The following is a 21,487-nucleotide window of genomic DNA, read 5'->3' on the forward strand; positions in this document are numbered from 1 at the left end:
GTGTGTGTGAAAAAATGTCACTTATTTCCTTTCTCTTAGGATTGCGCTGTAGCCGATGCTTTACTTCATCCGGCCTTTCTTCTGCCATACGCCATAAAACTTTGCCACTCAGAACCATTCATCTTCAACACTTGTCTCATCCGCTCGTACTCTCTCTGTTATCCAGCCCGAGGCACCAGCAGCTTTCAGGTACTGGTCCCTCTCTGCCGGGGCAACACGGCCGTCGTTTAACGGCCGTCCCCAGAATTCATCTGCGCCGAGGCTGCCGACCTCTGGTTGAAGTGCCCCTGCCCAGCCCGTTATTTTGGTCATGTGCACTTTACGGACCAGGAGGGACAGAGAGCCCGGGCACCCTCCTGCTCCTACCTGCCTTAACCAAACCCACCATCACTAACCTGAGTTTTCTTCCAGACCCGCGCTAAAGCCAGGAAGGTCAGCGTGAACCCCAGCATTTTAGCGCGTGATGAACTACATCCTCAAAAATTCATGAAATGCTTCTTCTTCTCACATTGTTTGTGTGTCCCAGTAAACGTTGAATGCGTTGTTTAAATGGCATTGTCAGGTCACAGGGGTCTCACTGTTGCCGCTGCTGTCTGGTAATGATGTTTACACGGCTGCCTTACATTAGATGATGCTTTTTTGGATGATGGTGGCTGGACCTTCTCCCCCCAGTTTACACGATCGGTAACCTCCCTTGCGCTCCTGTGTCCTGCCCAGGGCCAGATGACGGTGAACGGCAACGGGAACCTGGGCGTGGCAGGAAGCTCCCTCGCGCATCTGCAGAGGCCGTTCTCCCCGTCCGCCTACCCGCCCCTGCCCTCTCTCAGCCCCAGCCTCGCGCTCATGCAGCCGCGCAAAGCCGCTGGTGAGTTCTCGCCGTCGCCGGACCAGGGCCGCGGGCCCGGCATTCTGGCCAGAAAGACTGCGGAGATGTCGCCGGTTCCCGTCACGTGGGGACGAAGGAGAGGACTTTGACTGAAACGCTGCCGTTCGCTGCACAAAATGATCCTTTTATATTCTGACTGAGATTTTAACTACGGTGTTTTTCTCAATGTAATAAGATCCGACTGGATTTATTGCATAACACAATAAAGCACTAATGAGTGTGAGTTCATAGGCCTGCACTTGGCAGCACTTTCTGCCAGACCTGCAGGTACCTTGCATCTGGACCAGTTCCGCCCGAGTCTGCATCCGTTCTAAGCCCCACGCAGCAAGTGACGGGGATTAAGAGCAAATCTGAGTGGCAGAGTGTCCTGGCGGGGGGGGTTGGGGGGAAGGGGCGCGGTGGGATTAGAGTGTCTGTGGGCAATTGCGTGTCGGGGGGGCATTTCATTGTTCGGGGATAAGAGCCACCAGCCATTTCAGACCTCAGACGAAGATGCCACTGCTCCGCGTTCGCGTGACACTAACGCAGTGAGGACGGCGCATGGCTTCTGCGGACGGGCGCAGGCCGGATTATAATCCGCGTCTCTATAGCCGAGGACACGGGAGAGCCGTGGATTTTCACAGGGACGCTGTTGGACTCGGATCGCCACCCATATTCGTTCTCTTTCTGCAGAGCCTAGCGGGGGTCGGGCTTCTGTTAACGTAAGCCCCCCCGTGGCCCCCTCCGGCGCTTTGGAGGAGAGGAAAACGCCCCCCACGCCCAAAACCCCACATTTCTCTGGCATCGGCCCCGTGGACGAGCCCGGCACTCCCATCGCCATCAGAACGGTGAGTGGAGGCTACAGGATTATCTTCTTGTGCTTCAGGCACTTTAATTACGACGTGGCAAAATTGAGTTTAGAGGATTTATGCTGCTTTGCAAATGTTATGGCAGGTGACATATGGTATATTTTTTCTTAAAAATATATATGTATACATATATACAAGAAATAGCTGACAAAGTGCTGAATAGTCAGCCTCTCCCTGCTGGGTTATGGGTATTTGCGGGCCGTGCCTGTAATTGGTAAGCACGGCATTAATCTCCAATCGTTCCCCCGGCCATCTGGACCCGGCCCCCAGAGTTCGGGTTGTAAATAGCCGTTTCCCAGACCGGGTTTTATTTAGCCTCTGGGAAGAAAGTGGCCTAACGGCGCGGCATGTGCATGACCCATCCCAGCGGCACAGTTAACGACTGGCAGTTTAATTTCTGCTTTCCCTCCTTCTCGCTTCAGACTGTAGACCGACCTAAAGACTGGTACAAAACCATGTTCAAACAGATTCACGTTGTACCCAAGCCAGGTAAGATGCACACTGCTCATACAAAACACCTACTTCCCTCATTTGGAGTCGAGTTGGCTGGAGGTCAAATCAGGTCCTGTTCATCAATAATTTAACGACACTTGTGTCCTGTAGAATCGGCATCATTACCCAGGAGGATATAAAGGCGATAACTCATAGCATCGATCTGCATTCTAAAGTGACAACAGAAATCATGCAGTCAATCGTTCCCCTGTCTGTATATTGACTTGTAAAATATCAACACTTATTTAAATGCATCTGTTTATTATAAAAGCATGCTTATCGTGCACCAGAAATTTCTGCAGAGCGGCATGTGAGAGTAAATAGCTGCCGAAGCAGCCTAGAATTTACCGCTGTGGCATAGCGCATGTTTCTGCAGAGCGAGGGCTGAGGAACTGCCAAGCACCGACCGTGGACGGACAATAAAACTGCTGCGCCCAGAAGCCCACGGATTAAGGGAAACCTCGTTACCGCACAAAATAACGACTGTCAGCGCCGACCCTCTGGGATAACTGGGGTCAGGGAGCGGGCCAAAATGACTAGAATGCACCCCCACCACCTCATACTTCATTCTCCAATTCCCTAATCCCCTCCCTAATTAATTCATTAAGCTTTACGTGACCGATACTAAATCCTTTTTAACGCCGCCGAAACTTGTTCGCTTTTGATCTTCGCTTCCCCGGTGGATGAGTCTACATGAGATGTTCTAACTGATCCCTTGCTTTTGTCTTGATGTGCAGATAATGAATATGTAAGCACGCAGAGCTACGCAGACAGCACTACTGGTAAGAAGACAAATGAGTATTGTTTAAAAAAAAAGTGTTTCATAATCATATTTAGTGGTTTTAGGTTTTCTCTCTCGATCTTCGACTAATTAGTGGCAGCTGCGCAAACTATAAATAGTATAATAGTATTATAATGACATATAGGAGTGGGTTTTTTTTTTTATTTTATAAGTTTTTGTGGCTTGAGAAACTGGATATTTGCATAGAAAAATGACTCAGAATGACAAATTTCTAACATCATCTTGCCATTGTAATATTATAATGCCACCTTTTTTATTCTGTGCATTTTAGAAAAGCAAGGCCCACCCAACTCAGTCCAGTCACACCCTCCGCCCAGAGCCCATACCTACACGCCCCTCCCAAAGAGTTCGTCGGACAATGGCACATACTTCAGGAAGCCCAGTTCTTCACCCGTGCCCTCCCCTTCTCCCGTTCCCTCGTCGCCTTCTGGCCAGCCCAGACCACGAGAGCGGGACCAAGATAAAGCCCGGACCACGCCAGACATGTAAGCCCCCCCCCCCCCCCTCCCCCCCCATATGGTGTCTATTCATGGCTGCTGTAATATTACAATATGCAGTTATGTAATATCTGACTTTCCAACCTACACTATAACTGTGCATCTCAACACGACACGGCCATTAAAACGAGCGGGTGGTTATTATTGCATATATTGTGCATAATGTTTTCTGTCTCAGAAATGAATGGGGGCCTCCGGAAAGAAAAGTGGACACTCGAAGATACCGCGCCGAGCCGAGGAGCATCTTTGATTATGAACCAGGAAAGTCCTCCATTCTGGAACAGGAGAGAGCAGTAAGTGCATGGCCACCTGGAAAACCCCGGAATCAGGCTCACTGGGTCACGTTAACTGTTAACGGAGTGTCCCAGTCAAGCTTTTTAAGCCGCTCACGGAAAATAAATTTTCACTCGTAAAGCCCCATGGGGAGATAAGGTGATGGCAACCTGGAAAGGCAAAGATAACGTTACTACTACCACAACACAGTAATTTTAAGGCTAATGATATACCAGAAGCACAAGAGACACCCCATTAATATAATGATGATCGGGTTACTATATTTACAGTATTTATCAGACATTACATTTACAGTATTTATCAGACGCCCTTATCCAGAGCGACTTACAATCAGCATTACAGGGACAGTCTCCCTGGAGCAACTTAAGGTTAAGTGTCTTGCTCAGGGACACAATGGTAGTAAGTGGGATTTGAACCCGGGTCTTCTGGTTCACAGGCGAGTGTCTTACCCACTAGGCTACTACCACCTATATGACATATTCATGACCATTTATAAATGTATAGAATCATAAAAAAAAATCTTCAGTAACCTTTTTAGAGATTAATATATTGTTCTAAAATGTGTTATGGTTCTAGTCAGCAATGTCACAAAATATTGATTTCTGAATCATTTAATGAATTTGCTTCAGGGCAGAGGCTTCACTGTGACTGCCACCACTCATTCGCATTGTTACATGACTGCTTTTGATAGGCCATGCGTACTGAAATTTTCACAAGATATGGGTTATTTTGTCTTAATGTACTGACAGTTACAGTAACTTATGTTACTATATATATATATATATATATATATATAGGGTTTTAATAGGGTCTATAGGGTTCTAATCTTTATGCTCTAAATTTACATTTAAATGTACTCATTTACATTTATGCTACTCAAATCAATATCAATACGATTACTGTACAGTCGTAATGTATAATAGGAATTTTATCAACTAAACAGCTAGTACAACTAAACAGCTAGCCGGGGTGAATGAAATGAAAGAATAGGTATGCTGCCCCCTGCTGCCCTGTACTGTCCTCTGCTGCTTGTGAATATTTAGCAACCTAACATAATGTAGCACATGAAAACATGACAAACATGAAGGCACTGTTCACTTTATTCATAATCAACATTTTTCACCTTGCTCCTTCCCCCCCTCCATCTCTCCTTCTCGTCCTCCATCCCAGAGAAATAATTTAAACCCAGATGAGGTAGATTTAGAGAATGAGCCCTGGTATAAGTTCTTTTCCGAGCTGGAGTTTGGCCGGCCGGTAAGTAGCCGATGTTGTGTGCCCTTGTCTTTTAGTCCTCACATCTGAAGCCAGCAGTTCAGATTTGTGCTTGTGGTTTTGGTGGCAATCACTGGTTTAAAAGAAAGCGCCGATCTAGAATCAGATTTACCATTGCCGCCTTACTAATGGAAACTAATTTGGCTTGTTTGAAGTATGCCGTTCTGCCTTTATGAAGTTATGATAATCAATTATAGAAACTGATCACAGACCAGTACTCTACCAACAATCCACACAGCCCTTAGCATGGCACTATTAGTGGAAGTAGATCATTTTCCCAAGCAGACTTCTCTGCTGTACTACAGAGAGATGTGAAATGGTTGGTTAGAAGGAGTAGTAAGAGGCTTTTTTGGACCCAGATCTGCTTTCTCCTGCCAACAATTTGGTCACCTGTAGGATGTAGGATGTGTGAAAAGCATGCATTCACAAAATTAACCATATTTCTGCAAAAGAAAACAAGCTTGTATGCATTGTGCTTAATGTAAATAATGTTTGTGATTGTCTTGTGTGAGAGTGTGTGGTGACGTTTGATGAGGATTCCTTGGTCGGTGGTAGATCTCCATTCTGTGTGTAACTTTGTCCCCATTTTCTCCCCCTTGATGCCTCTGATCTCCTTGCCATGTCATCTGTTCTTCATACCTGTGCTCCTCCTATGCACCTCCTCTCGCAAAAGCCTCCCAAAAAACGGCTGGATTACAATCCAGAGAGTTCTCCTCATTTCCATACAGAGGTAAAAATATCGTGTGTCTTTAAATTTATATTAAATTAATATTTACTTCCTCACACTAAACTCACTTTTTCCTATTACTGACACTCAATATTATGTAATTATTTACAGCTTGAGCTTTTTGTCCTAGACATATTTTCTTTTGTAACTGTGCTTTACTGCCCATTCACAGCAGCAGAGATTGAATTACATATCATATTCAATGCAATGATTTTTTTGTGCGTCCACAGAAATATTTCTGACTCATATCTCCATTTGTTGTTATGATTTGTTTGCATGCATTCTCATATTTCAAAATAGTAGTTGGGGACCCAGGATGCCATGGTTATGCCATGAAACACAGTAAAATCGCATATGAAGGAAATAAGTACTGCAGTGACAGTAACCACATCCCACGTTTTTGGACAGCTTTCAGACTAGTTAAAGTTTTCATATGTGACACTTCACATCGCCCAGTGCACACAGTAAAATTTGTCCTCTGCATTTAACCCATCCCCTTAAGGAGCAGTGTGCAGCCTTTAGAAAGGGGAGAAGTGTGAGGGGACGGGGCTTTGCTCAGCGGCACCTTGGTGCTTCGGGATTCAATCTTCCAATTACGAGGCTGCTTCCCTACCCGCTAGGCCCCAACTGCCCCTGAATTACAGCTTCCAGCACCTGGTATTCCCAGGCAGTCTCCCATCCAAGGACAACACTACCTACCTTAGCTTGAGCCATGTGTGGGGACGATACTTTGATCATGGGGACCTCGGTGGCATCATGGCAGTTCGGGATTTAAACGGGTCCGTTTCTTTACCCAACTAGGCCAACCACTGCCCCAAACTACACAAGGCTATTTTGAAGAATTCTATGCAATCCGGTCATATTTTGTAATACAAGAGAGTATACATTGTTTTATTTTATAAATATTTTAGTATTTATATATTTCACTATGACAATTACCATAGTTTTTATTATTTTGTTATTTATTTATATCAATTGTATATGCAAGTACCTTTTTGGCACCAAGTGCATGTAACTCACAAAATCCTTTGTTTGTTATATATCAAATATATATTTTATATATATTTGTTTGTTTATATCAAAAGCTTATATTTGATAGCTTACAATTTTTCCCAAAATGTTACCTCTCTCGACATAATGTTTGGTTTTACATTAAGCGTTAAAAAAGCATTTATCATCTAATAATCTGTCTGAACGCACCTGTTTTTATGTTTGTACGACAGTGCAAACCTTTGCAGGTGCCCATCTGTGGGTAACTGGCTGCTAATGCACTTCAGATTGGAAGGTGTCCAACCCCATTACAGGGAGCTGTTTAAAATATTCCCGAGGTCTTTGCAGCCCAATTAAGAGCTTGCTTGTGCGGTTGCTGTCACTTAGAGCAGTATTTATGTTGACTGGCTACCAGTGTGTCACAGCCAGACCACATTCCCAGTGTCACACATGGAGGCTACTTTTAACAGACAGCTTTGGAGAAAGAAAAAAAAAAAAGTGACCGAGGGGTATGCAGCTCGCCTGGACAGAGAGTACAGATGAGCCTCAGGGTCTCGGCGCAGGGGAAAATGATTATCTACTCCAGTCATGCGTACAAGGAGTTCCCCGCTCTCTTTGACATTGAAACGCTTGTAAGTGAACTGCAGCCACGGGAGGAACTGAGTGGCTTTTCCATGTTGTCTTTTTCCTGTTTTGAAGGACTGCTTCAAATGTTGAGCCAGACAAAGGAAGTCTATTAATATTTAAATAGTGGCACCAGACAGCCACTTTGCATGCAGAAGTGTACAGTCTGCCAGTGAAGAACGGAGAATTTGAAACGACAGAGTCAATCTTTTTTTTGTTGTTGTTGTTGCCATTTTCTTTCAGACCTCCCTCCACAACACCAAAGCAGAAAGAACCCTAGAATCCCTGTCAAGGTGAGTACATAGTTCCACTATATATATATATTTAAAAACATATATATATTTAAAAACATTTATATTTTTATAATATATACACGTATAGTGTATGTGTGTGTGTGTGTTGTGTGTGTGTGTATATATATATATATATATACATATATACATATACACACTATACGTGTATATATTATAAAAATATAAATGTTATATATATATACTATACATTGCATGAAGTAACATAATATTTTGTAGATGTGTAAACCAATAGTTGACTCCAAATATGGGTCAAAATGGAATTTTCAACATTTTGGTCCATGCTGCAGGCATATCAATTACTTGCATTAGTGGCACATGGATATGAACTATCTCTAAGGATATGGACAAAACAGAAAGGATTATGGCTTATTTGTGTTTTTTAACATTTAATGTGGCATTTTCTATATTATTTTGAGTTGGGTGTGCAATCATTTTTTTCTATGGATACAATGATATATAGTATGTGCGGACAGCTGGAAAAGTCATGCCAGTGTCTTCTGTCACACTAACCCCCCACCCCGCCACACACTGTACCACTGAAATGCCACGGGTTTGCCCCTGTCACGGTTTGGGGCATAGCACTGATGGTGCTATTTGTTATTTGCATGCTTGAACTCACTGTCAACTTCGGGAGCAATTTTTGGACGGCCATGGCCACAGAGCAGTAGTCCACATAAAGTCCACCATAAGGCATTTACAGTAGCATCAGTTACGTGCCGTGCATGTACATTCATTTTAGCTCTTTGCATTCCTGTACATCGCGTACTACGACAGCAGCTTAGCCAGTGACAACCGAAACAGGCGGAAGTCGGAGCCAGCGGTGAGCCACCCAAGGATACCGAACAGCCACAGCACCTCCCAACTGGAAACTCAGAGGGACAGCTCTGCCCAGAGAAAGCTGCCAACGAGCTCTTCCTCCAACTCCTCCCCCTCCAAATCAAAAGGTAGGTCACCTAGCATATCATACATTGTCACGGCAGAAAGTGGACAGTACAAGATAAGAGCAGTATAGAAATGAATAGCATAGAGACTTATATAGACTTGTTTTGGTCATAGCCTATAATATTTCTGTCAAGGAAGGCTGTTCAAACTGTCTGTTCTCTTAGCTGAGCTCTTCCTTGACATAGTATTCCCCTTTTCTTTGTCTTACTACCACCCTATGAACCTGTTAACGTCTTTTCATATCTCTCTCTCGCCATGCTGCTCTTGCTGGATACGAAAGGTGGGGATATTAGCGCTATGTACCCAGCACATTTAAATGGTTTAACTCAGATCCAGGATTCCCTTAATGATGCAGTTCTTGCATATCAGAATGGTGACCAAAGTGATGACAGTGTTTCAGTCACACTGTCTGGCTCTGAGAGTTCTTCCTGTTTGAAGAACGGGTGGCAGTCTGATCAGCCAGATGCAGAACTGTTGAATGGTGACTCCAAGGAACAAATCTCCCCCAAGCATAAGTCATGGAGCTGTGACGACCTACTGACAGAAGACTCTTGCAAAGTCAACGAGATTAAGGCACGGTCTGAGAGCACAAGGTCCTTGCTGCATGATGAAGAAACCAAGGGAGACTGCCACAGTGAGAGTCAAGGCTCGGTGCTGAACAAAGAGCGGACCAGGTATCAGTCGGCTCATGATACTTCAGGATTTCTGAAGCTGTACAAGAAGATGCATCACATAAACCGACAAGAGTTAATCAAGTCTGAGGTCATCTGCTCGGTCAAAGCCAGGGTCCTCAACTACGAGACGGAGCAGCGTAAAGACTGCTTGTCGGGTTTGAGGGAATGCAACGATGAGGTGCCCCGGGACATGGTACCCAACAGGATTTCTGAGTTTGAGTTACTGATACAGAAGTCAAAGTCCATGCCAAATTTGGAGGCTGAGTGGCGATCAAGGCCTCCCTCCAGGAGAAGTACCAGTCCTATACGCAGTTTCTCCACAGAATCCCTGCTGGACAGTGAACCACCAGCAAGGAACCCACCCGAAGGTCGACCACAGTACCCCAAGATCAGAGTTCATACACCAATCCACATTCAGGTCACCAGTGACCACCAAGTTCCAGTCCCACGGCAGGACTTCCCAGACAGTGACCATGAGGCTCTGGTGTCAGACCTAAGTGACTTCATTCAAATCGAGGGTTCGTCGTTGTGCAGCGAGAGTGACTTTGATCACTGCTCCTTCACCTCTTCTGATAGCTTCTACGGATCTGGACGTAACCAGCAGCATCTCAACCACATCAAGCACCTAGTCAGTTCTTGTAAAGGCCACTGTCCGGCCTCTTACACACGGTTTACCACCATGCTTAGACATGAGAGAGCCAAGCAAGACCGCCGGCAGCAGATCAGGGTAGAAGAGCCTGAGTCCAGTCTGGACAAGCTGGCCTTCCTTGTCAGCCCAGTACCCTTCTGCCGGCGGAAGACCTCTTCAGCCCAGAGGCATGCACGTGTGCCAAAGTCCAAGAGTGCAGTGTATGAGGCACTGGACTCTGCTCTGAAGGACATCTACAACCACATCAATGCTGAGAAGCGAAGTGGAAGCCTTCCTGACAACAGCATTCTGCACCGGCTCCTGTCCGAGCTTCTCCCAGACATCCCAGACAGGAACTCGTCCCTCCGAGTGCTGAACACTCTCAGCCCCGAGCCTCAGGACCAGCGCTACGATGCTCAGCCAGACGGCATGCCTGACCTGGAGCACTACCAGGCTGAGGACTCCTACCACCAACCTACGCCTGAGAAGAATCACCAGCACCACAATGGCAATTATCACTGCTGCCAAGGTGGATTTGCCTTTCCAATCCTGATGTGTCCTTCTTTCAAAAGCACCCCTTCTCTTTTTTTACCCTGCTGTTCATGTCTTTCTGTTGGCCATCATTATTACCATTCTCCATTTGTGTTGTGAGCCCGTTTCAGTAGTTGGTAGCCGGCACACTGGGCGGACTTCATGAAAGCATGTCTCCATCCCATGAATGGCACGGATTCTCTTTCCATTCCACTGGCTGCTTTTGAGCTTTATCCTCATGTCGATTTATGTATAATGTTGTGTCTATTGAACTTGGTTGGAGAGGTACGCATAAAAAAAAAAAAAACAGCCTGTCTTTAAAAGACAGACTACTTAAAGGGATCTTAGCCATGCAGAAGGCTTATTATACGTTTTTATGAACTTTAATTTAATGAAATTAATAGTCTGACCCCCTTTCTTAGCCCTAGCGCAGTGTGCTATGAGCCAAGTTGCTTTAAGGATTTCCAGATCAGGGAAAGGGCAGTAGGCAGCTGGCACCACAATCTCCTCCCTAAAATACATTTTGTTCCATGCTGCATATCCGTTACTTGCATATGTAGCACATGGATATGGACTATTTCTGGGAATACACGTTAAGGATTTGGACAAAACAGAAGAGATTGTGGCTATGTCATGAGGTTATTGGTGTTATATATTCTCAGAATGTTTTCTGGCTATGTTTTGAAATGTTTGTCATATGCCATTAGCCTGAATCGTGCCCATTTGACCTTGCCATTGCTCACACCCCCTAATGCATGAGCGCTGTGGTATAGTGTCATATTCTCCATAAAGGAGGGTCCCCTTTTGGCCTCACAATGTCTCTCTCTTTTCCTGTAGACCGGGACTACTCGTATCCCGACATGGGGCGGTACACTCCTCAGAGCCGAAGGCCCACGCCTGACATTAAAGAGGTACGGCATGGCATTCTAAGCACTTTATAAACTATTAATGTGTATTAATGTGTTAATAGCAATTTCTCCCTAACAGAGGCAGCCAGCCAGAGCAATTTATGACTTTAAGGCACAGACAGCAAAGTAAGTTCATATGCTACTTATGCACAGTGATAAAAATTAAGTAAGGAGTAAAAGGGAAAAAGTTCTTATAATAATAACATAAAAACCTTTGCTTTTTTCATGTTATGTATGACAATGAACTATCTGTAATGTTTGTTTTCTAATTTCAAATTTTCCATTTGGTACATGTCCAGAGAGCTGACCTTTAAGAAAAGTGACATCGTGTACATCACCCGGCAGGTAGACAGCAACTGGTATGAAGGGGAGCTTCATGGCAGAATAGGAATCTTTCCCATCTCCTATGTGGAGGTTTGGATTTATAATTTCAATGTTTCCCTGCATTTGTGCATTTTTATTTATTTAATTTTACTTCTTTTTTTTTTTTTTTTTCAGAAAATCTCTCCATCCGAAAGGCAGCAGCCTGCCAGACCACCTCCTCCAGCTCAGAACAGAGAGATTGGCGAGGCTGTGGCACGATACAACTTCAATGCTGACACCAACGTTGAACTTTCACTAAGAAAGGCAAGTCTTTCGTCAGTCAGGGAACATTATTAATGTGTTTCAGTACAGTAACTCTACACCGATCGAGCTCACGATAGGACCTATTCAAGCCTATGGATGCAGTGTGTGGGGTGTGAAGGTCTTTTTCAGCAGGCTAGCACATCCTGACACAATCCAAAAATAGTCCTGGAATGAGTTGATCTTAATCCAATTTAGATGCACCGCAATAAGTTATAGGTAATGCGAATTTCCACCTGATTCAACCCTGACAGGTCAGAGCTAGTAAAAATGGGACCTATGTGAGGTTTTAATGATCTGACTGACTGGTATCTGTGTTTTTCACCTAAAATACACAATTTGTTCAGTCATTCTGTCTAGTAATTGAGCGCGGGGTTTGAGGTACTTTATTGCAAAATCTCAGAGGTGTTAGTCTGTGGGCATTGCATATCTTGCCATTTTTAACAATCAGCAAATCAGTGAGCAAATAGGGTCCAAATGTGGCAGTGCGTTCAAGATAACATACATGTGGTCCTTTGTCCATTCCTTGCAGGGGGAGATGGTCATTCTGCTCAGACAGGTTGATCAGAATTGGTATGAAGGCAAGATCCCTGACACAAACAAACAGGGCATCTTCCCGGTGTCTTATGTGGATGTTTTAAAGAAGTTCTCTAAGGCTGCTGGCCACCACTCGGACAGCCACGTATCACAAAGCTACTCCAATGATAGGATCCACAGCCTCAGTTCTTCTAAGGTGAGCCAACCATGTTTTCTGCTGCGGAGACTGTCATCTACTTGCTTTACAAGAAATTCCCTTAGGTAATGCAACCTTAGCCAAGTTTACCCCGGTCAAGATATGTTTTTGATGCATGTTCTTGTGGTGGGATTATAGAGCGACCATTTTATATGTTAGGTGTTCCATGTTGCTTGGATATATAGCCTTCAAGGTGGATCTGAAGTTGCTTCCCCATCTGATTTGCCTTAGCCAGTTAAGCGCAATGTTTGTCCGAGTTAGCAACAGTATCCAAGGTGGGTGAGGCTTGTTAAGGATCAAGTCCATGGTCAAGCACACAGGCGTGTAAGCGGAAGCCAGCTCTGTAGCTCCCCCGTCATCTTCAGATTACCCAGCTTTATGATTTGCCTTACTTCAGATTATCTGTCCTTGAAACCTAATTCCCAGTGGCAGTGTCCTGATCTTCAGCTCACACAATGCTGGGAAAACTGGGATTGCCTTAAATCTTATTAGCAGAGTGCTGGGTGTATAAATCTATAAATAGATAGATAGATAGATAGATAGATAGATAGATAGATAGATAGATAGATAGATAGATAGATAGATAGATAGATAGATAGATAGATAGATAGATAGATAGATAGATAGATAGATAGATAGATAGATAGATAGATAGGTGTGAGTGGGTGAATGAGTGTAATTGTGGGGTTCTACAGGGGGGAGGGGTGGGGGTGTAGCTTCCACAATGCAGATGGCTACTGTAGGTCACAGTTGGCAGTAGCCCTGTAGAAAGTGACATTGCACAATCGAATTTTTCCAGAGTTTCGCCATGTCTGGTACTAGTAATGAAACGATTCACTCATTTATAAAAGCACTCAATGCCAATTCTTTGTATAAACCATATATCTATAAACAGTTTCCTGTGATTGTTTCTGTCGTCCAGCCAGCTCACACAGTGGACATGTGTCTGATTTTCTATTTTGGTCTCACTCAAGTGACTCAAATACCTTTATCCACGGGACCAGTCTATTCAATTCAATTCTATATAACTGATGTTGATGTCCATGTGTTTATTAACTTGGTACTGATACACAAAGCCAAGGTATAGTTATTCAGACTGAAAAGTGGTGGAGATTCAATTTAAGTTGTATCTTCAGAACATTTAGTTGGTGTTCATTTGGGTTGGTATCTGCTGTAGTTGTTGCATTCGTTGTATTTGGGTATTCAAACCAAGGCCATTAACATTTCTACCTAATCCAGTTCATTTTTCATTCTGCTCTTATTCTTTCCCCACTATTTTCTTCTTTTCTATTTTACTTGAAAGCCACCTTTCATGCACCCACACTTGAGCACGCCATCTCCCTCCCCTTCCCTGCGTCTGAGGTCTTCCCCTTCACCAGTTTCCCAGAGGGCGAACCTGCAGGCCATCACCAGCGAGTGGCTCGCTCTCACATTGGGCCTGTCACCACGCAGCACCCCAGCGCCCACCCCTCCTCCTTTCCCCGCCAACTTCCAACCCGACTTTGAGGCCCTGGATGCGTGCCTGCTGGCCACGCCTTCCCCAGCTCCGACCTCTAGAAACATCACTCCGGCCATGAAGGACGACCACTTCATTCCCATCGCCTCCACTAAGGCCTACTCTGGCAGTCCTGACCCGAGCCTGTCCCCTCAACCGTACCTGGCCTCCTGCTCTTTCACCCCCTCCCCCACGTCCCCCATGTTTGACACCACCCCCAAGTATGGCAGTGTTGTGGAGATAACTTCCAGCAGCAAACCTGCAGACTTGCTGGACTTGTGCAATGCCAAGCAGCCCTTCAGAATTGATCGGTTTTCCTACTCCCCATCCTACAGCCCTGTTGACCCTTTAGGGTTTGAGCCCAACAAGTGCCCGCCCTCCTCCAGCAAGGACACTCTGTCGTCTAGAGAACTCGATGAGGATGTGTGCGAGGAGCTGGTCTCGATCATTCAAGGCAGCCAGTCGAAAGACAAGTTATTGCAGGAAGGGTTTTACAGGCCTGGGGAGGACGTGGCTGAGGTGCTACCAGAACTATACATTGAGGAGGGCACGAGTGACAAAAGCAGAGTGCCGAACAAGCTCTTGGCCTCAAACATTTTCACGCCCGTCCACACGGCAGCTGCAGAACAACAGGTAGTGCCTGGAAATGTGATGGCTTGGCTGTTCGACTAACCCTGCGGTCTTGTGCAAGCTTAACCCTCGAAAGCAAATTATCCCTAAAGCTACAGCGCAATAATAAAAGGAATCATTATTACCTGTAGACAAATTTGACCATGCGTTGGTTGAACAAGACTTGGTTGTCTGTTGTTATAGTCTACCTAATGTTCTTGTTACAGCTTTAACTAATTGCATTTGCGATAGAAGCACTTGGTTCAAATCACATTCCCTTGTTACCTTCACCAGGCCATGGTTACCCAGGGTGCACCTCTGCACCTCTCTTCCCCTACCTTGCAGCAGTCCATAACTTCCCCCCTCTCCACTTCGCCCAAATCCTCCCCCTCCTCCCCCGCTTCCACCCCGCCATTACCCGGGGTCTCTCACTCCCCTCCACCCTCCTCCAAACAGTACCCTCGCCAGGAAACCCGGTCGCCCAAACCCAAGGTAAAGCCCCAGGGCATCAGAGTGTGTGGAGTCCCCATATCCTAACACATATTAACCAACGTATTCCCAGGTGTGCGGTTAACCCTTTAACTCAAGGCAGACACACGAACGACTAAGACGGATCGTTTGGAGGCGCTTCACTCGGCACCCGAAAAGAACAAAGTGAATCGGAAGGGTGGAGACTGGAGGTCGTGCTAGGTCCAAGATACAGATCACTAGCAAGTGGTCCTTTTGAAAGTATTCACAGCGCGTCGCATTTTCCACATTTCATTATGTTGCAGCCTTATTCCAAAATGGATTAAATTTTTTTTTCCCCCTCAGAATTCTACACACAACATCCCACAGTGATAATGTGAAAAAATGTTTGCACGTTTCACATTGTCATTATTGGGTGTTGTGCGTAGAATTGTGAGGAAAAAAAACTAATTTAATCCATTTGGGAATAAGGCTGCAACGTAATAAAATGTGGAAAAAGTGATGCGCTGTGAATACTTTCCGAATGCACTGTAAATGTAGAAAACATTGAACACTCCCCATGCACTGCGTCTTATAAAGCACTGCAAAAAATAGGGCCCATAGGATCAGAAATAGGTTTCTCCCCATCTCCTAAGACTTGTGTGCCACGTGGTCTCGGCAGTAAAGATGCTCGTGATGGATTCACACACCTCTCACAGTGACCTGGTCCAAATTTGGCGGTGGCTGGAGTGGACATTGTGTTACAGTAAGCCGTGCTTGTCGATGCTAACGTTTAAGAGCTTGTGCAGCTGTGTGGGGGGTCTGATTTATAATCGCTCAGTTGTAGTAGCGCATAGTTACCCCCGACCTCACTTCTTGCCCACCTGGCTCAGATTCCACAAAGGGGACGTGGGGTTATATTAGATTTACCACCCGGCAAGTGCAGGCAGTTGTGTGCACAACTAAAACTGAATTTTTTTACATATGTTTTTGTTTAAATTTATGCCTAGACATGAGCAGTGTTGTATTTGTGTGTTTGTCGGCATGCATAGTGCACTCATGTGTTTAAGGGTGTGCTTACATTACAAAGAATCTAACGGTTCTGGTTCTTGCAGCCCGTGATGAGGCGGGATGTTGTTGTGGTGGGCAAGCCCCCACGTAGCCCTGTGATGTCAAGGAGGTCCTGCGGCTCCCCGATTAAAGGCCAGACCTTTTCGTCGTCTTATAGGGTAGGGGTGCATGTGCACCTTCTGACCTGCATAAGCAGCTGTGACTCATGGGAAATGAAGTCCGCCATATCAGCGACTAACAGACGACAGGCTCTCCAACGCATGGTGCCTCAGTTAGCGTTAAAACCAAATTCAGAATCCAAGGCAGTCCAACCGGAGAAGAGCTTTGCAGTGTTATCTCATTGGCTGTAGATTCCCGCTGTGCAGCAGCCAGTTTTGTAATATTTGTTGTCAGCGTTAGACAGATATTATCTGTAATGGCTTGATTTGCAGTGCACTGTCACTTCAAGGGTTTGAAGAAGTGACCACTGTTTGATTTCATTTTGCATCTAGGAGGTTTTTGTGTGGGTGTGATGATGATTGGAGTTTTAACTGCATGCAGCAAGGTGACTGATTGCACAAGTGGTGCAATTCAAGGGTTCTAGAACCCCCTACTAGGGTTGGACAAAAAAAAAAAATTAGAAAACTGAACACATCGCTATAAATAGATAATGTATTCCATTACAGTATGTAGAAATGACATATGAACATATAAATCTGACTTTCGAAATTCATGTGCATTATAATTTATTTTTGCAAATAGATATCACCATGAATGGATAGGACACATGTTTTTTTTATTTATTATTATTATAAATAGTTTAAAACAAAGACAAAACATAGAACAACAAAGAACAGATATGCATTTTAGCAAATGCACATTGGGGGTAAGAATCATATGGGCGAGATTTACTTTTCAGATATATTTATATTTTTTATATTTCAGATATAATTAATATATTTTGGTCTTACTTTGTTAAAACCTTTATTTAAACAGATGGATTAAACACATGAATGTGATCAGTATTTAATAAGCGTGTGTACAAGGATCTCACGATGCACAGGTCACGGCATCTTTATATCACAAAATATTGTGATACTGTACATTGATGATCGCTACAATTATCAACGCGTAAAATATTGCAATATATTGCTGCATCAACATTTTCTAACACCCCTAGCATTTTAGCAACTTCTTTTATCACCACTTCACCCAAAATGCCACTCATCCTCCCGTATGGTTCTGACCCCTCAATATATAATAGATAGTTGTTGAAGGAGCTGCATTCGAAATACTGCTTTGTAAAATGTAACGTGGACTGAATAACATTTTGTTTTTATTTATGGCTGTTCCTTGCGCTGTATTAAATAAACTTTTGGAGCCCTGGTTGGAGTGTGTGGGGTGTGTCCGTCTGTGGCTCCAAGGGACGCTCAACTCTGTTTCCTGTGTACACAGCTTAAACAAGGTGCACTCCCCAGGGCCAGGCAAGCGGCCTTGTCCCCCAAATTCCTTCCGAACAAGGGGAGTACGGTCCTCGCTTGACCGCACAGCGAGCCGCGGGCCGGCGCGCTGCCCGCTCCCAAGCCCCGATTCCGCGAACCCAGTTCAAACGCGCATATTGGCCAAATCTAACCTGCGAGACTTCGATTCTCGCTCCACTGGGTGAACTCGGGCTTGTCGACTGGCAGGGCGTCGGCCCAGGCCGAGTTCCGGTGGGGGGCGCTGTTCACGCATATATCGTTACATCTCTGCGTTCTGTTCCCTGGTGCAGCGGCAGCAGTTCGCCCAAGACCCCCTGCAGGGCGGCGGAGAACCGTGAGTGTCCTTCACGTTCCTCAGTGTTTGTCATTGTCATTGAAATTGTTCTGGTTATTTTGTGTGTGTGTGTGTTTCTTTCATCTAAACATTAGAAATTCCAATTTAGAGTCTCGGAAAGCTACGCTGTTATAATCTGGGTTAATGACCCCCTAAAACAGAGCGACCTGGTTGTTTTATCAGGCGGAAGTCGTACGCCTGCTAGTTGGTTGGTAACGACCTCTGCTCCCCCTTCAGATTTCAGGCTCTGTACAACTACGCCCCTCGCAATGAGGACGAGCTGGAGCTGAAGGAGGGAGACGTCATCGATGTCATGGAGAGGTGCGACGACGGCTGGTTCGTGGGTGAGTCTCTGCCGTCCAGCAGAGGGCGATCTTGTGCCTTTCATGAAATGCAGGCAAAGCAAGCTCGGCCTGAACTATTCAACAAATTGAACAGTTCTAAAAGAGATACTTCCTTGTGCAGAATTATGTTGGTGAGTGAAAGTCCGTTTTCCGTCTTTTGTCCAAGGAACCTCGAGAAGAAGCAAATTCTTCGGAACCTTCCCCGGGAATTACGTAAAGCGGATGTAGCTTTGATATGTAGCCAGCACTGTTCTCTGCACAACTACGAAGGGGCGCGGCACTGAAGGACGAGTTGGCAGCAGCCCCCAGACTGTCCTGTAGTCCAGTGGTTCAAGTGGCCTTTAGGGGACGGGAGTGTGCCGTTGGGATTACTGATGTTAAAGGTTTTATTTATATTTTTGTTTTCCAGATGCGAAAGGTTACACTATTTTACATGCTGTGGCTGGAGTTATTTATTATTATTATTATTTTTATTATTATTATTATTTTGAAAAGATTGAAGAAAAAACAAGTGCCCTGTTAATGTTTTATTTATTAAGGTATTATTGTCTGAGGTACACTTAACAATCACAATTTTCAATCGTTTCAATCTTCAGACAGAAGTCTTGCCTTGTTTTAATGGTGCATAAGAGCTGAAGTTTTATTGGAAAATAGCAAAAATAAACAGTGTTACGCTGATGCCGGTCGTCGCGGCCCTCGCCGTGCACCCTCAAAACTGTCTGGTACGAAGCAAGGATCCATTGGCTCGACTTTCTCGTACCAGGCATTCCATTATCTAAATGATGAACAGTCACATTATATACAAATTATTTTTATTTTTTTGGTTATGTAAAGAAATTGTTTTTATAGGATGCAGTACCCTTGAAGTGAATTTTGAGGAGGCGCATGCGTATAATATAGAAGAATATACTATTAATAAGTCCACTGCCTGTGACGTGTTGTTCGGTCTTACACAGCGTGGGAACCCGTGTATGTGTCTTGGTAATCACGTGTTTTATATTATTATACGTTTCACCATAATAACTATGGATGTTGTATTTTTTTTATTATTATTACATTTATTTTATTTGATTGGGCTGGAATTTTCCATACACACGCATATATATATATATATATATATATATACACACACAGACACACACACACACACAAACACACACATATGTATATATATATATATACACACACACACACACACACACACACATATATATATATATTGTTTTTTCATGTCCATTGTACAATTGTTATTTAAATTTGTGAGCTATGGTAAATCTCTTCCATCTGTTCTGACTTTGATTTTAACTTCATACAGTCCAGATTTTTTAATTATGCAAATTGCTCCAGTACATTTGTAGCCAAATGATGATGTCAGTCATCTGAAAAGTAATTTTAATAATCCAATGCACCTTAAAATAAAACGTTCATCTTAACAACACTGCCAGATTAACCTAAGATTTGGTCTTTTTGAATGTTTTTATTGTCTTCCACATATCAGCTTTATATCTGGAGAATTTTTACCTGCTAAACCTTTATGCAACAAGCCGTTTGCATCAACAAGTCGACTGAAAAGGCTGCGAAGTGAAGCTGGTGATGGAATTTCAATCCAGGGGTCAGTGGCTGAACAGTAATGCAATAAGTGTGTGTGCACCACGGCTGGGAATGAAAGCAGGTTTCTTGCTCATGAGATTTTTGGTTTGGGGAATATTTGGCTTTTAGTAAACTGGATATCAGCCCCTGGGCCCCAGTGAAATGAGAAATTTCAGAATCTGACGGTTACCTCACAAGACTGGATGAAGAGCTGTTAAGCCAATTGCATCTTTATTTTTTTAAAAAGACTTTATTGTGGGGGATAAGTACATTAAAAGAGTTCTGTCTGACATACTGCGGCCTCTGTCTATTTTCTTTTTCTTTTTTTTATTCCAGTAAGACAGTTTTGTTATGTGATGTATATATACAGTACAGGCCAAAAGTTTGAACACACCTTTTCATTCAATGTGTTTTCTTTATTTTCATGACCATTTACGTTGGTAGATTCTCACTGAAGGCATCAAAACTATGAATGAACACATGTGGAGTTCTGTACTTAACAAAAAGTGGAGACCTGGTCTCCACAGTCATCGAGAGAATGCCAAGAGTGTGCAAAGCAGTAATCAGAGCAAAGAAACTAGAATATAAAACATGTTTTCACTTATTTCACCTTTTTTGTTAAGTACATAACGACGGAACTGCAGCCTTTTGTCCTTTTTTTTTTAAGACCGTGACATTTGTGACATGCTGTTCTATAAGCAGACACACGCTGGGGGCCCAGTTGTCCCCTGCAACTCCACGGCAACTGAATAAATAAAGCAGCACAGGGGGGGGGGGGTTCCTTCATGCCCCTTTCTTCACTCAGATATGAGTCAGACAGTCATTACATCCAAACAAAGAGACAAAATGCAAATGAGCATAATAATATGACAATAATGCCAGCAGAAGAAACCCCTGCCTCGCCATACGTGGAATGCTCAGTCTGTGGATGCCCCTGGGGGGGTTGTGGGTAAACGGATTCCATAGAAAAACCTCAGAGGTGGGCAGAGCACAGGAACATCAAAGCCTGGGACTTACCTCACTCCGTAAACACGAGACCGTGGTCAGGATGAGATCGTAGCCTTGTACTTTTTGGGCGGGGTGGATGAAGACATTCGGCGGAGAAACAAGAGAGAAAGGATCCTCAGGCGAGCCAGCGGTGGCATAAAGTGTCATTTAATACCCAGATCGAATCAAGAGCCGTTACATCTGAGTTCGCGCAGAATTTGTGACAATGGCAACATTTTTACATTCATATTGTTTTTTACATTTACATTTAGAGCATTTACCAGACGCCCTTATCCAGAGCGACTTACAATCAGTAGTTACAGGGACAGTCCCCCCCTGGAGACACTCAGGGTTAAGTGTCTTG

General features: G+C 44.3%; 1 protein-coding gene across 18 annotated transcripts in view; it reads left to right on the forward strand.

Annotated features, from left to right (window-relative positions):
* Positions 1–20,430, forward strand: part of sorbs2b (sorbin and SH3 domain containing 2b) — a 36,810-nt gene extending 16,380 nt beyond the window's left edge. For 5 of the 18 annotated variants that reach the window (XM_028959766.1, XM_028959765.1, XM_028959770.1 and 2 more), the window contains 23 exons: positions 40–189; positions 718–865; positions 1,559–1,713; positions 2,157–2,223; positions 2,964–3,008; positions 3,300–3,513; positions 3,704–3,818; positions 4,990–5,073; positions 5,765–5,821; positions 7,676–7,725; positions 8,521–8,690; positions 8,969–10,519; positions 11,359–11,432; positions 11,509–11,555; positions 11,729–11,843; positions 11,928–12,056; positions 12,586–12,786; positions 14,090–14,914; positions 15,185–15,382; positions 16,453–16,566; positions 18,159–18,202; positions 18,440–18,546; positions 18,713–20,430. In XM_028959766.1, coding sequence (XP_028815599.1) covers positions 40–189; positions 718–865; positions 1,559–1,713; positions 2,157–2,223; positions 2,964–3,008; positions 3,300–3,513; positions 3,704–3,818; positions 4,990–5,073; positions 5,765–5,821; positions 7,676–7,725; positions 8,521–8,690; positions 8,969–10,519; positions 11,359–11,432; positions 11,509–11,555; positions 11,729–11,843; positions 11,928–12,056; positions 12,586–12,786; positions 14,090–14,914; positions 15,185–15,382; positions 16,453–16,566; positions 18,159–18,202; positions 18,440–18,546; positions 18,713–18,774 — 4,722 coding nt within the window. In that variant the 3' untranslated portion in view covers positions 18,775–20,430. The other 13 variants (XM_028959767.1, XM_028959773.1, XM_028959778.1 and 10 more) reach the window with 13 other exon arrangements.
* Positions 20,431–21,487: the final 1,057 nt, after the last annotated feature.

Source organism: Denticeps clupeoides, chromosome 18 (assembly GCF_900700375.1).
Source record: "Denticeps clupeoides chromosome 18, fDenClu1.1, whole genome shotgun sequence".
NCBI lineage: Eukaryota > Metazoa > Chordata > Actinopteri > Clupeiformes > Denticipitidae > Denticeps > Denticeps clupeoides.